Source organism: Capra hircus, chromosome 18 (assembly GCF_001704415.2).
Source record: "Capra hircus breed San Clemente chromosome 18, ASM170441v1, whole genome shotgun sequence".
NCBI classification, from domain to species: Eukaryota; Metazoa; Chordata; class Mammalia; order Artiodactyla; family Bovidae; genus Capra; species Capra hircus.
The window spans coordinates 53,227,760-53,244,515 of NC_030825.1; the positions used below are offsets into that span (position 1 = coordinate 53,227,760).

Here is a 16,756-nt window from a genome sequence, read left to right on the forward strand (position 1 = left end):
CTGAAAATTTCCCTTATTCCCCACTATTTTGCAGCGCCACTTTTGAAGAAAATCAGTGGTTTAAATATGATTAGATAGATTTCTTGACTCTCAATTCCCTTTGATTGGTCTACCTTTCAGTAATTTTACTAATACCACACTACTTCAGCATAGCTTTGCAATGAGTCTTGGTATTTGGTAGAAGACATTTTCTCATCTTGTTCTTTTTAAGGGTGTCTTGGCAGCTTCCAGTTAGGATAATAGGAGATACAAACAGAACCCCCATGAAGTATGTTTCTTAAAAAAAAAACAAACAAACAAACTGGAATCAAGCTGTTCTAACCATTGGTTCACAGGAAAAATATGGAGAAATATTTGTGACAACATGAATGAAACTGTAGGACATAAACTAAATGAAACAAGACAGAGAAAGACACTGCATGGTATCATTTTATCTTATACGTGGAATCCAAAGGGGAAAAAGTGTCAAACTTACTAGAGACAGTGAGTATAATAATGATGGCTGCCTGGGAATGGGGAGAGATTATAAAAAGGGTACAAACTTTCAGCTTGAAGATGAGTAAGAGCTAAGGATCTATTCTATAGCTTGGTGACTACAGTCGATAATGCAGTATTGTATAGTTGAAATTTGCTAAGAATAGATATTAAAGGGTCTCGCTGCCCCCCAAAGAGTTAGCTATGTGATGATGTGTTAAGTAATTCATTTGTGGGAATCCTTTCATAGTATATATAAATGCAACACATATATTAAAATTTTACTTATCAATTATACCTCATAAAGTTGAAAACAAGGAGTTGAACTTGTTACGCTTATCTGAGCAGGATACCCCCACTTTCACACCAACTTTCTGAATAATCATCATGGCTCAGTGATTTAGACCAACCTGGAGAAAAAACATTCTGTAGCGTTTATGATGGTTTTATTTATGATGATTTTACAAATTGAAGTTTGTGACAAACCCGTGTCAAGCAAGTCTTCTGGTACCATTTTTCCAAAAGCATTTTAAAATTAAGGTACATACATTATTTTTTAATATGTAATTGCATACCTTGACTACTATAGTGGAATAACATATGCACTGGGAAACTAGAACATTCATGGGGCTCACGTTATTTCATAATTTGCTCTATTGCAGTGGTCTGGAATCTAACCTAAAATATCTCCGAGGTATGCCTGTATTCAAGGCCTTTCTTTTTCAAATTACAGTACTTACCTCCCTTCTTGCTAATGCATCTTCTTTCATTTGCTAGAAACTCCAGCTTTCAAAAGGAGCAATTAAAGCCAACAAAAGTGGGAAACGTTTGTTATTTGTTTTCTGGCTTGATCAAAGGTTACTTTTCCTTCTGGTGAGTCTTTAACATATTGGAATAACTAGGTCATGCCAAGTAAACATTGTCAGTGGTCTAAGTGCATCCAGGTACAAGTAAAAACACAATAAACCAAGTTTGAGATTCTTTCTTCGCCCTTCTTTTCTCATGCACTTACATTTACTTTTCAGTCACACTTATTAGTAATGTAATGAAAACAACACCCAAAACCCTCCAAAAGACAGGAAGGAAAAGAAAGATCAAGCTCAAACAGCACCTTGGTGAACTGAAGGAGCTTTAAAGTTTCGCTACTTTTGCCGAGGATTCTGGGAAGTGTAATTCAGTGCGCCGGGGATTCAGCGCCACTTCCGCCCCCTAGGGTGAGGGGCCGTAGCCCTTGTTCCGGTGTGGGTTTCTGGGAAGTGTAGTCCGAGGGCAGCGGGCACTTCGGCTACAGGACTGAGAGGCTTCAGTATCTTCTGAGGTGAGTCAGTACCTAGAGAGAGTCTGGGTCTGTTCTAATCCTGTCTGGATGTGGAATACGCAGCTGCCGCCGTCGCCTTCACCCTCGGGAAACAAGCGATGGAGGGCAAGGATGACGGTTTTTGTGTCTGGCGTTTGGTGAGGTTGGGTACCCTGGTTGCGGGGGCGAAGCGGGGTAGAGTCTCCGAGTTTGAGAGTCTCAGCCCCCCGGTTTTCCTCGCCTCCCTTACCTTGTGCACGCTCTGCCATCTCTCAGGGATATACTCTCCGTAGAATTATCAGATTGCTCCTATTCACTACTGTAAAGAGGAGTTAATAGTGGTACCTCCTTATTTGGCATGTGATGAGATTCACGTGAAGCAAATGTGAAACTGCTTAGAACCGATCGCTGGCACCTGCTAAAAGCGGTCGATTGTTCAGTTTCTTCTTTCCGCGATGCTTTCAGTCCTTGAAAGCCTCTGTGGGCCCCGGGTGTTCTGAGCTCCAGCTGCAGAGCCACTGGCTCTTCTCTAACTTATGCAGAAATAGGAGTTTTCCGTGGATTCCCTTGATACTCACAGCCCCGACCTTCTTTAAAGGAAGAAGAGGGTCTCACCCCTGGGGTGGGGATGTCCGGGGCCTGAGGGTGTCCGCTATAAATTATCCTGGGCCTGAGACACACAACTGTGACTTTTCATTCTTCCATATCTTCCTATCTTTCCATTCCTGACCCTGATTTCTCAAAGAGGACTCACAGAGAGGTGAGAGTGAGTGACCCACGAATTCTGATACATTGTCCGAACGTGAGGGAATTTTATCTTGCCATGTCATTTCTGCCAGGTGGGCAACAAGTTTCCTTCACTCATGAGCATGTTTTTTTCTACCAGACAAATGTTCCAATGTTTATAGAATAAATGGGAGGTTGGATGAGACTTTTTGATGAATGAGTAATAATAATGTGTTAACATAGTGAATGCCAGGTACTCTTCTACAAGCTTTATATGCATTGTGAAGTGAAGTCAAAGTTGCTCAGTCGTGTCTGAATCTTTGTGATCCCATGGACTGCAGCGTGCTAGGCTTCCCTGTCCTTCACCATCTCCTGAAGTTTGCTCAAACTCAAGTCCATTGAGTCGGCAATGACATCCACCCTTCTCCTCCTGCCTTCAATCTTTCCCAGCATCAGGGTCTTTTCTAATGAGTCAGCTCTTCACATTAAGTGGCCAAAGTACTGGAGTTTCAGCTTTAGCATCATTCCTTCCAAAGAAATCCCAGGGCTGATCTCCTTCAGAATGGACTGGTTGGATCTCCTTGCAGTCCAAGGGACTCTCAAGAGTCTTCTCCAACACCACAGTTCAAAAGCATCAATTCTTTGGCGCTCAGCTTTCTTCACAGTCCAACTCTCACATCCATACATGACAGTCCAAGGGACTCTCGAAAGAGTTCTCTAGCACCACTGTTCAAAAGCGTCAGTTCTTCGGCACTCAGCCTTCTTTATGATCCAACCCTCATATCCATACATGACTACTGGAAAAACCATAGCTTTGACTATACAGATCTTTGTTGGGAATCTCATTCATCAACCTGGTTCCAACCCGTCTGGGGTATACATGCGTGTTAACCACCGTCATGTAGAGCCTGGATGGGTTGGAACCAGGTTGATGACTGAGATTCCTGAAACCCAGAGGAAAAAGTTGGAAGATGCAATTTATCCTCTCTCCTCCCAATCAGGAACAGTCTCAGGATTTTACAGCTCAGAGGAACCTCTGAGACGGTCCAGCCCAATCCTTGCCTGAGAAAGCGTGTCTTCGGTCATCCTTTGATTCCATGTGCAGAGTCTATATTCTCCAACTCCCCTTTCATTTCTCCCAAGGACACCCTTCTGTGTGATTAGAGACCTGGAGACCAGTCCTGGAATCAGAGTTGGATTCATGTCAGTCAGGTCTCATGAGCTCTGTGATTATCAGTAAAGTAATTGCATGAATCCTCAGCTTTCTCTTCCATTATATGGGGAAAATAATCATATCATCACTTCTTGAGAGCTTGTGTTATGTGCCAGGCACTGAGCCAAGGCTGTTTTTTCCCCATATTAAAAAAAATTTTTTTATTAAAAAAATATTTTTTAGGCTGCTCCTTGTGACTTGTGGGGTTATAGTTTCCTGACCAGGGTTTGAACCTATGCCCTCTGCAGTGAAAGCACAGAGTCTTAACCACTGGACCACCAGGGAAGTCCTTTCTTCTCCTATTTTTTAACTTGAGATGTAATTCACATATAAGATTCACATATACTTTTTCTTACAAAATATACAACTTACTGGGTTTTAGTATATTCACAGGATTGTACAACCATCACCACTGCCTAGTTCCAGAACATTTTCATCACCCCCAGAAGAAACCCCTGCCCCTGATCCATCACCTCTCACTTGCCCCTCCCAGCCCCTGGCAACCACTAATTGACTTTCTGTCTGGATGGACTTGCCTATTCAGGGCTATTGGACTTGCTCACTTAATCCCCAAAGCACCCTTATAAATACAGATCTGTTGTGGCCACTACAGTATTCATTTAAGTGAGACAAACCATGGCACTTCTGTTTAAAATGAAAAAAAATAAAAAAATAAACCTAGTAGTTGTATTTAAAAAAAAAAATTTTTTTTTTACTTCAGTCATCACAACAGAGGGGTATGTGCCATTGAGACTCTTCTGGCTACTTGGAGAAAATTCACAAGTACTGTATTTATACCTTTTATAAAACCAGATGCTGATATCAATGAACTATCATTACAAGACCAGAAACTATTTAGTGACATAGCCAATCAGAACTATGGACTTGTCAGAAATAAGGGTGAATTTCTTAAGACAGAGCATTGAACAGTCTCTAAAATCTGATGTTATAAAAAGACTCCTTTAATGGAATGAAGGCAAAAGAAAACACACTTCTAGCATTCAGGAAATTATGAGGGTTTCAGGAGCCCTGTGTCAGGAACTGAGGGCAGAAAACCAGTATCTTATGTCACAGGAGTAGTACCAGGGTTGACCTGGGACCTGTTGGCCCCAGATTCCAGTCTCATAGCCAGTACATCCCACTGCCTTTCATATCCCCCAATACCCAGGATGAGAATGATGGCCCTGAACCCCGGGAGCCCCAAGGGACTCTTGTATGAGCTCTGCTGCTTAGACTTGAGCAGACTGTTCACTGCCCAAGGGCCAGAGGGTCTGGTGATTCACACGAAGCAGCCACTTGGGCTTGGACCTGTGTCTCAAGGCTTCTTTCTCCTTTGCTAATATGTCTTCCCAGGACTCTCAACTTTCCCCAGAATGGGTGGCAGAGCATGACCAAGTTCCAGGTGAGTTGAGTTTTATCTCTTAAAATTACATCTCTTTCCACAAAGATTCTCTTTTCTTAAAGATTAGGCACATTTTTGAAAATTGAAGCATAATTGATTTACAGTGTTGTGTTAATTTCCACTGTACAGCAGAGTGATTGCATTATGCATATAAATACATTCTTGTTCAAATTCTTTTCCATTATGGTTTATCACAGGGTATTGAATATAGTTCTCATACTATACAGTAGGACCTTGTTGTTTATCCATCTTATGTATAGTAGTTTGCATCTGCTAATTCCAAACTCAGTGCATCCCTCTTCTACCCAGCTCCCCTTTAACAGTCACAAGTCTTTTCTCTATTATCATGTTTTGTTTTGTTTTTCTCTTTTTTTCTCTTCTCTTCTGTTATCTTTTTTCTCTTCCATGGGAAGGATAAAGGAAGAAAACATTCCTTGTATGCCATGTACTTGCTTTTTATGGTTATATTTTTTGCTTTTGCTTTTAGTTATATATATTTTTTATTTGGTCATCTTTATTTCACAAATAATAGTACAGAAATTCAAACATCAAAAAATTTGAAAAACTCACTACACTGCTTGTAAGTCAGCTATACTTTATTTACTTAGAATCATAGTCTATGTACAGATTTAAATTTTATATTTTCACTTAATATAATCAATTGAGTTTTTTTATGATTCAGCATTCTTTTATGTATTACCTCAGAAGGGTTTCTGTGTTTTATTTAATTATTCAGAAGTCACAGTTAAGCCTACAGACTATTGTACCTCTGAATAAACTTGGTTTTGATTCATAACACTTTTGTTTAGGGCTTTTAAAAATGGAATATAATTTACTTACAAAAACTACAGAAATCTTAAGTGTTGGGTCAATGACAGTTGTATATCCTGTTTTCAAAGTTGTGTAATTGCATTAGCCTGCTATCCAAAACAGAAATAAAAACTCTTACAAAACCCCCAAAGTTCTCTCATGTCTCTTTCAAGTCAGTTTCTTTGACTGGGAAGCATCTCCTGTTCTGATCTGTCATCATATGATTAGATTTGTTCGTTTTCAAATTAAACATAATTAATGAAATCATACTGTATGTACTCTTGTACTTCTTTGACCCTGCATAATGTTTTTGAGATTCAGCTGTGTTGTTGCAGGTGTCAGTAATCCATTCCTTTTTATCATATTCTGTTTTATGAATAGATCACAGTTTGTCCTTTTAAAAGAGATATTTGAGTTGTTTGTAGCTTTAATGTATTTATTTTTTAAATTTTATAATTTATTTGTATATTATTTATTTCATTCATTAATTTATTTTTTTGGCCATAGTTTGTGGCAGATGGGATCTTAATTCCCTGACCAGGGATAGAACCCAAGCCTCCTGCCAAGGGAGCATGGAGTTTTAACCATTGGACTGCCAGGGAAGTCCCTATTTGTAGCTTTTAATTGTTTTGCTCTCATGATCATGCCTCACAGACCTTCTTAGAGATGTGTTTTCATATCTTTTGGGTAAACATTTAGAAATGGAATGACTGGATTTGTAGGGTAAGTGAATATAAACTCTTCCAAAATATCTGTACCATTTGACAACACATCAGTGGTGCATGAAATTTTCAGTGTGCCCTTCTTTTCTGTCATTTGGTATTATGTATCTTGTTTCTTTAAGCCATTCTAATGGAATGACAGGCTTCCCTTGTGGCTCAGCTGGAAAAGAATCTGCTTACAATGTGAAAGACCTGGGTTTGATCCCTGGGTTGGGAAGATCCCCTGGAGAAGGGAAAGGTTACCCACTCCAGTATTCTGGCTTGGAAAATTCCATGAACAGTATAGTCCATGGAGTCACAAAGAGTCAGACAAAAGCGAAGAAGAACTAAAGAGCCTCTTGATGAAAGTGAAAGAGGAGAGTGAAAAAGTTGGCTTAAAACTCCACATTCAGAAAACTAAAGTCATGGCATCCAGTCCCATCACTTCATGGCAAATAGATGGGGGGAAACAATGGAAACAGTGACAGACTATTTTCCTGGGCTCCAAAATCACTGCAGATGGTGACTGCAGCCATGAAATTAAAAGACACTTGCTCCTTGGAAGAAAAGCTATGACCAACCTAGACAGCATATTAAAAAGCAGAGACATTACTTTACCAACAAAGGTCCATCTAGTCAAAGCTATGATTGTGAGAGTAGGTATGGATGTGAGAGTTGGACTATAAAGAAAGCTGAGCACCAAAGAATCCATGCTTTTGAACTGTGGTGTTGGAGAACACTCTTGAGAGCCCCTTGTACTGCAAGGATATCCAACCTGTCAATCCTAAAGGAAATCAGCCCTGAATATTCATTGGAAGGATTGATGTTGAAGCTGAAACTCCAATACTTTGGCCCCCTGATGCGAAGAACTGACTCATTGGAAAAGACCCTGATACTGGGAAAGATTGAAGGTGGGAGGAGAAGGGGACGACAGAGGATGAGATGGTTGGATGGCATCACCAACACAATGGACTGGAGTTTGAGTAAGCTCCAGGAGTTGGTGATGGACAGGGAAGCCTGGCATGCTGAAGTTCATGGGGTCACAAAGAGTCAGACAGGACTGAGTGACTGAACTGAGCTGAATGGAATGACATCTCACCACAACTGTGATTTCTGTTTCCCTCATGATGTCGAATACTTTCTTGTGGGTTTTCTCCATTGTCATGTCTCTTATGAAAAGCTTTCTGAAGTTGTTTGCCCATTTAAAATTTTGGCTTCTAGTTTTTATTATTAAGGAGTTCTTTATATTTTCTGAGTTCAAGTCCTTTGTTATATATACATTTTGGGAGTAATTTTTTGCATTCTGTGGTTTGTCTTGCTTTGTTAATTGTGTCTTTTTATATCATTTTGAGGTGAAATTTACATGTAATTTACATATAATAAGTGTATTTGATCGATTCTGCCAAACATACCCATATGACCACTGCCTCAGTCCAGATGTAGACCATTTTCATCACCACAAAGGTTCCCTCATCCCCAGTTAATCCCTATCCCACATGCCTGACTATAGGCAGCAACTGATTTACTTTATGTCACTACAGACTGGATTCATCATTTCTTGAGTTTCATGTTAATGGAATTACACAGTATGTGCTCTTTTTGTGTCTGGCATCATTTGTTCATTTTGAATACAGGTCAATAGTTCGCTCCTTTTTATTGCTTCATTGTATTTCATTGCCTGGATATACCACAATTGGATTATTCATCCACCTCCTGATGTGCTTTTTTATTGTGATGAAATATACATAGCATAAAATTTACCATTTTAACCATTTTAAAATGTGCAGTTCAGTACTTTTAAGTACATTCACACGGTTGAACACATCTCCAGAACTTTTTTCTTCTCAAAGTGAAACTCCATACCCATTAAGCAGTGACTTCTTCTAAAAATAAATAAATAACTCCCCCACACTCTACTGATCATAAGATTGAGGCTACATGTGTTTGGTGTTGTAGGAGGCTGTCCTTCAAGGAGATGGCTGTGACCTTCACCAAGGAGGAGCTGGGAGTGCTAGACTTGGCCCAGAGGAAGCTGTACCATGACATGATGCTGGAGAACTTCTGGAACCTGGTCTCCATGGGTGAGGGCTCAGGGACTCTGTCAACCCTCAAGAGTGCCTTGGTGTCAACATGTTTAAGATTTTGGGGCTCTTGAAATGCTTCCTTGCAGGTGGGGGCCTGAATTTCCTCCTTTTCATGGGACATCTTATTTATTCCTTGTCTGTTTTCATAAATTGCAGTTGTAACATCTTCATGTGGTTTAAAGTCAGTTAGTGAATTGTATCATTATTGCATTTAATGAACTAGGACGGAAGTAGCATAGCTTGTCAGAAACTGCGTATAGTGCAACAGAAACTGTGAGTGAAAAACAGGAAAGGAGATATGATCAAAGTAGTTAATCAGGGACTTCCCTGGTGGTCCAGTGGGTAAGAGACTCTGCACTTCCAGTGCAGGGGGCACAGGTTCAAGCCCCTGGTCAGGTAACTAGGATCCCACGTGCTGCAGGACACAGCCAAAAAACAAACAAGCAAACAAAAGAACAAAGTTAAGTGGCAGTTGAAATAAGCTAACCTATTTAATCATGTAAAGTAAAGCTTCTGTACAATATGAAATAAAAACACATGAACGTTGAGATCTACAAAGCTGTAAAAGTAGAATCCTTACCTTTTAAAAAGTAGATAATGGTTAGGATTCAGTCACTTGTTTCAGTGATGTGCATCTGTTTATTTGTGGGCCCAATCACAACAGAAGAGGTATTTATTACAACAGGTCATGATCAGAATTTGGAAAAATACTGCTTAGAGTGCATGAAGATCATAGTATTAGAATTAAAAATTTTGTTTTTATTCACCTTACACATGTATGGTTACTTTTTCACAGGATATCAACCCTTCACATTAGATATAATACTCCAGTTGGGGAGAGAAGAGCAGCTTTGGGTGATGGAGCCAGAAACCTGAGACGAGTGTTCAGGTGAGAATCATGCAGGCCTGAGCCCTTGCAGCTCACAGAGAGTGGTGCTAAGTGGCTTGCACTGTCCCCTCCTGCAGACAGCTCACGAGTGGAGAATAAACTGGTGTGATGAAAGGATTATTTCAGAATACAGTTCATCTTCTGATGAATGTCTAACTTTAGTTTCTATGTACCTAATTAGTCATCTGTTGCTGTATGACAAATTATTCTTAAATTTCTCAGCTTAAAACTATAGACGTTACAGTTTCTGTGCATCAGGATTCTGGGGCAGCCTCGCAGGATGGTTCTGGCTCACGATCTCATAAGATCTCAAGTCTGCCAGAGCTGCAGTCCTTTGAAGGCTTGATGGGCCTGAAGGACATGCTTCCAAGATGGGGTCATTCACAGAGTTGTTGGCAGGAGGCCTCAGTTCTACCCTGGCTTGACAGAAGAGGAGGCCTTAGTCCATTGGCAAACAGCCCTGTCCCTGAATGTTCTCAAAACACGGCAGCTAGTTTTCCCAAGGTACTTGCACCCAAGGGAGTAGAAGGCCAGAAACTACAGTGTCTTTTATGGGATAATCTTGGAAGTGACGTACCAGCACTGCTGCCATATCCTATTGGCTTTGCTTACCAATCCTGATAGGAGGGGACTTCAATAGGGTGTTCATATCAGGAAGCAGGGATCATTGGGGGCTGTCTTGTGTGCTGGCTGCCACAGACCTATTGGTATTTGCTGATTCATATCTACAAAACTTGGAAAATAATATTAGCCATTCAGGCTTATCAGAAAATCCAGTCAAATTTAGCAGCAATAATTAACATAGGATTTTTTTACTGCCGTAGGATGTGTCAGCTAAGGGAATACGTTTTCTAGTTTTTTTCCCAGTAATAATGTTCATTAGTTGAATATTATATATTCAGATATCATTGAAATAAAGAAGAACTCTGTCAAATCTAGCTTATGTATTGTGCTTGTGCTCAGTCATCTCCAACTTTTTGTGACCCCATGGACGTAGCCCTCTGAGCTCCTCTGCCCATGGGATTTCCCAGGCAAGAGTAGTGGAGTGGGTTGCCATTTCCTACTCCAGGGGATTGTCCCAACCCAGGGATCAAACCCACATCGCTTGCATCTCCTGCACTGGCAGGAGGATTCATTACCACTGTGCCACCTGGGAAGCCCAGCTTATGTATTAACATGTGCATTTAGTGGCTAAATTAAGGAAAATAAAGTTATCATCTCATGGGTTCATTATCAGGACAGAGGCAATGTCTCCCTTTACAAATATATCCTTTTCACTTTTGCTGAGAACATCCCATGCTCTGTAGCGCTGTATTTCTCATTTTGACCTCATGTATAAGCCTCGGCATATTAGTTCTTTTTTTAAATTTTAATTTTATTCATTTTTTATTTTTAGGCCATGCCATGCAGCATGTGGGGTCTTAGTTCCCCAGCCAACAGATTGAACTGATGCCCACTGCATTGAGAATGCAGAGTTTTAACCACTGCACCACAAGGGAAGTCCCATCGGCATACTTCTAAATGAGTCTCATTATTACTTCTTTGTTTCCATAGACATGATAAAACTAAGAATCCAGCTGAACAATCCACTTGTTGAATAGGATCTCCCAACACAGTCAACCTGTGAAATATCTCATATCCCGGAACTTGTCCTCACTTTCATCTCTGAATTTTTTATCCTTCTAGGACACAGGAATAAAAATGAAATAGAGACTCTTCAAGAAGTAGGACTAAGACACATTTTGCACGAAGGCCTTATGTGCAGGCAGATATGGGAACAATTTACAAATAAATTAACCAGGACTCAATAATAGGTCTGCAAAGCAACAAGTCCAAATTACTGAAACAAGTTGATTCCTCCTGTCGGGTGTGGGCAGCAGAATCTGCTGAGGTTGCTGAAGATGAGAACTGTGTGGGAAAGCTTCAAGGGAAGAGTTCCAATAGTGTCAACAATCAAGAACCACAAATTCAGACCTCCTGAGATTTCTGGAGGAAAATGAATCTGAGAGAGTCAGAATTATCAGAGTATGTATCAGCAAATTGACGTAAAAAATAAACTGTGGCTGTGTGATCATTGCATCATGAGAATGATCTCTCATCACCATGGTGATCAGGAAATACACAAAAGCAAGATGGCATCTGGCCACAATAATTGTGGAAAAGACTTTGTGAGGAACACATCCCAGCATAGCATCATCCACTCAGAAGGTCAGACCTCTGATGAGAATGGAAAAGGCATCAACCTTGGCTGTGATCTTGAACTTCAGCAGCAGCTGCAAGTAGGAGAGGAGCCCCGTATGTGTAGTGAGTGTGAGAAGGGCTTGAGTCAGAGCTCACATATGCAAACCCACCAGAGAGCCAACCCAGGGGAGAAACCCTACAGATGTCAGGTGTGTGCTGAGTGCTTCAATCAGAGCTCCTCCCTTCCTCTGATGAGCCCATCCACCCCAGGGTGGATCTGTATAGATGTAGCCAGTATAGGAAGGGCTTCAGTCATGTCTTAGACCTCAACAGTTGCTGTGTGGACAACACTGAAGAGAAATCTTGGAAATGTGAGCTGTGTGGTAAAGCTTCAATAAGATATCACAACTTCAAACCCATCAAACAGCCTACCCTCAAAACATCCAAATGGAACACACGTGACAGGATGTTCAGCCAGAGCTGTGGTCCCCTTCAAAAAGTTCACACTAGAGAGAAACCATATAAATGTGAAGTATATGAAGCCTCAAACCTTTAAGCCCATCAGAATCTACACCGGGGAGAAACCCTACAAATGTCATGTGTGTGATAAGAACTTCAGCTGGAATTTCCACCTTCAGACCCATCAGAGAGTCCACACAGGAGAGAAACCCTACAAATGTGATATGTGTGGCAAGGACTTCAGTCAGATTTCCCATCTTCAGGCCCATCAGAAAGTCCATTTAAGGGAGAAACCCTATAGGTGTGATACATGTGGGAAAGGCTTCAGTCAGAGCTCACATATTCAAGGCCACCAGTGGATCAACACCTGAGAGAAACTCTACATGTGTGATGTGTGTGGGAAGAGTTTCAGTTGGAGCTCACATCTTCAAGCCCATCAGAGAGTCCATACAGGGGAGAAACCCTAGAAATGTGAAGAATGTGGGAAAGGCTTCATCTCGAACTGATACCTTCACATTCATCTGAGTATCCACACAGGAGAGAGACACTATAAGTGCAGCATGTGTGGGAAGAGCTTCAGTCACACCTCCCATCTTCATTGGAGGGTCCATACAGGAGAGAAACCCTACAAATGTTTTGACTGTGGTAAGGGCCTTAGCAAGATTTCTTGTCTTCAGGTTCATCAGAGTCCATAGTAGTGATCAGTCCAGTACACACGATAAGTGTGATAAAAATTTCTTCAGAACCTAGATGTGACATTTTTATCAGAAAACCCACACAGTAGGGGCTATTTATAAAATGTTGTATTTTAAGAATTCAAGAGGGAGCTATATTTTTTATAGTCATCTGAATTCCAATGAGGAGACCTACTTGTATGAGTATGACTGGTGTGTCCAACAGGGACCAAAATATCACAATTTTCAAGAAAATATACATCAGCAAAACCCTATAAGGATGGTGCAGTAGGTTTCAATCAGAATTTTCACATTCAATAGAATCTACACAGGGGAGGCTTTAGAATTAGAAGTACTCTCAGGACTTTAGCAAAAGTATAATGATGGACACAACAAAATCCATGTCCACTAGAATGTAGGTTCCATAGGGGCAGGAAATCTGTTTGCTGCTATACAGCCATGACCTGGCACCAGTGCCAAACATAGCAGGTGCCCTGGAATTTGTATCACTTGAAGGATAGGAAAACCTACTATTAGTAGGACAAATATTTGAAAATTTTAGTGCACTCAATCCCAGTTAATCACAATAAATTGTACTAGGAAAAGGATTCTTAGAGGAGGCCTTAAAGATTAATTCAAAGAAATGATCATTTAATAAAGATATGTAAAATCATGCAATCTGCAATCTGAATGTTAGATTTTCTCCATTGCATTCTGTCCTGCTTAGCTTCACTTTACAGGCAGAAAAGGACCCAAGTTTTCATCTTACCAGTTAAGAGTTTCTCTGGACAGTGTACCCTCAGTCATATGTAGTGTAAGTCTCATTATTTTTCTTTTATTGGGTCCTTGGTGACCAGACTTAATGAAACAGAGAAAGTTGGTTTTCTTTCCATAAAATTTTGTGGCAAAGAGTGTACAAAAGGGGGAAACATATTAAAACATGCATTCTAGATGCTGCACTAAGCTATTAAGGCACAGAGTGTTTTGAACACCACTCTGTACTTCTCAGATGCTTTCAAGTTTGCTTGGTTGAATGGTTTGCTTGGGTATGCATTTACTGGAGGCTTTCCACTATTGTTTTATTGAAGTATAGTTAATTTACAATGTTGTCTTACTCTCAAGTGGTCAGCAAAGTGATTCATGTATGTATTGGTATATTCTTTTTCAGATTCTTTCCCCCTATAGGTTATTACAAGATATTGAGTAGAGTTCCCTGTGCTATACAGTAGAACCTTGTTCTCACAGTTTCTTCTGGGCCTTACCTTCCAGGACACTGGATACTTTAATTCTATTCTATCTCAAGTTTCATGTTCCTGAAGAATCCAGGGCCAACACCAGACCCTGAGGCAGGCTGCTGAGAGCTCCTGGTAGTTTATAGGCATTAGGATGTTCTCAATTGCAAGAAACAGGAAACTCAACTCGAACTAGCTGAGACAAAAAGGATTATGTGCTTAATTCAAAATCTTTTTCAGATAATCCCAACATCTGAATTGGTATTGATGTCTGTTAATTGTTTTTTCTCATTCAAGTTCTGATTGTTCTGGTTCTTGGTATGATGAGTGATTTTTTTTTTTTTTTTTTGTATACTGGATACTTGGGGTATAATGCTGCAAGACTTTGGATTCTATTTGATGTTTTGTGGCAGGAAGTCACCTGTTTAGGTGTAGTACACAGGTCTTAGGGCTTCCCAGGTGGCTCAGCAGTAAAGAATCCACCTGCAGTGCAGGAGCCACATGAGATGTGGGTTCAATCCCTGGGTCAGGAAGATCCCCTGGAGGAGGGGATGGCAACCCATCCCAGTGTTCTTCCCTGAGAAATCCCACAGACAGAGGAGCCTGCTGGGTTATATTCCATTGGGTTGCAAAGAGTCGGACATGACTGAAGCAACTTAGCACACACACACATGCCAGGTCTTAGGTGTGGCATGTGGGATCTACTTCCCTGACCAGGAGTTGAACCCAGGGCCCTTGCATTGGAGGTGTGGAGTCTTAGCCACTGGAACACCAGGGAAGTATTTCCCCAAATTCAGTTTAAGTGATATTCCTCAAATCTACTTAGTTTACACCCAGGATGGAGGATTTACTGTGAATAGGGGTGGAAAGAGCTCCAGAGAGATCAAATACCTTCATATTCACTAGAGTCCATGAGGAGGAGAAGCCCTCCAAGTGCTGTGTGTGTGGAAAGGATATTGCATAGAGCTGAGTTTTCACACTCATCTGAGGGTTCTTTCAGTAGATGAATCCTGTAAGTGTAATGATGAAACAGCTATGAAGGTGATGAGGAAGGGTTGATTTGGAATTTAGATCTTTGTGTCCATCTCAGAACCCATGAGCTTCCCCAGTGGTGCTAGTGGTAAAGAACCCACCTGCCAATGAAGGAGATGCAAGAGAAGTGGGTTCAATCCCTGAGTCAGGGAGATTCCCTGGAGGAGGGCATGGCAACCTACTCAAGTACTCTTGCCTGGGGAATCCCATGAACAAAGGAACTTGGTGGCTACAGTCCATGGGATCTTGAAAGAGTCCAACACGACTGAAGCAATTTAGCACACATACATGCGCAGAACCCACAAGAGGCTCCGTGCATATGAAAAAGATATTAAGGACTTCAAGTGAAACTCATACCTTTTTATTCATGAGAGGTGCACGAGGAAAAGAAAACTATGTATATGTGAAGAGTTTATTGCTTTTAATAACAGTTCAGACCTCACTCATCAGAGCCTGCACAAGAGGACAGAAATTCTATACGTATGGTCAGTACTTGACTTGTCAGGGTTCAACAGAGAAACAGATGCCACTTTGTATATTCTAGGCATGAATGTTTTGTGTGTGTGTGGCTAATAGGGTTTTTTCAGCCCTGCCATGTGGTATGTGGGGTCTCAGTTCCCTGACCAGGATCAAAGTCCTCTGAGAAGCTCAGAGTCCTAACCACTGGACTGCCAGAAATTTCCCATGGAGTGATCATTTTGCTTGGAGTATAGTTGATTTACAATGTTGTGTTAGTTTCTGCAGACACAAATGCTTTTAATGCAAGCAATAAGAGGCATACACACTTTCCGCAGAGTTGAGGGAATGGTGGCCAGGCCAGCCAAGGGCAGCCTGCAGCACCAAGTCAGGTTCTCACGAGCTTTCTCTCTCTTTAAAAATTTTTATTTGCTTATTTTTGGCTGTGCTGACTTTGTTGTTGGGTGGGCTTTCTCTAGGTGTTGGGTAGGGGCTACTCTCCAGTTGTGGTGCCTGGGCTTCTCATTGTAGTGGCTTCTCTTGTTTGCAGAGCACGGGCTCTAGAGCTCAGGCTCAGTATCTATGGCGTACGGGCTTAGTTGCTCTCTGGCATGTGGGATCTTTACAGACCAGGGACTGAACCCAAGTGTTCTGCATTGCTCACAGATTTCTTTACCGTCTGAGCCACTGAGTAGCCCAGGAAACCCCTCTAGAGGGACCCTAAACTGTGACAAAACAGCACAGACAGAACTGACCCTTATTTGGTCCAATGAGTTTTTCCAACTAAACCTCCAGAATTGCCAGATCTCTGTGCAGCCCCCATATACAAGGCAGAAGGCATCTGATGACCCTGGAGGCAGAGAGAGGAAATCAGGAGTTGGGAGGGGACGCTCCTTCAAGTAAGGATAGATGCTAGCAAGAATGGACATCCCCGATGGCTCAGCGGTAAAGAATCCACCTGATGATGCAGGAGATGCAGGTGGTGCAGGTTCCATCCCTGGGTCGGGAAGATCCCTTTCAGGAAGGCATGGTGACCCACTCCAGTATTCTTGCCTGGAGAATCCCATGGACAGAGGAGCTGGTGGGTTACAGTCCACGGGGTCACAGAGTTGATCATGACTGAACA

At 41.4% G+C, this 16,756-nt stretch overlaps 1 protein-coding gene across 1 annotated transcript; it reads left to right on the forward strand.

Moving 5' to 3' along the window:
- ZNF233 (zinc finger protein 233) lies at window positions 1,841–14,337 on the forward strand. The gene is given in 10 exon segments (XM_018063187.1): window positions 1,841–1,929; window positions 8,580–8,704; window positions 9,504–9,596; window positions 11,283–11,387; window positions 11,390–11,606; window positions 11,608–12,023; window positions 12,026–12,163; window positions 12,166–12,211; window positions 12,213–12,338; window positions 12,340–14,337. Coding segments are annotated over 10 exon segments (1,947 nt in total). The 3' UTR covers window positions 12,932–14,337.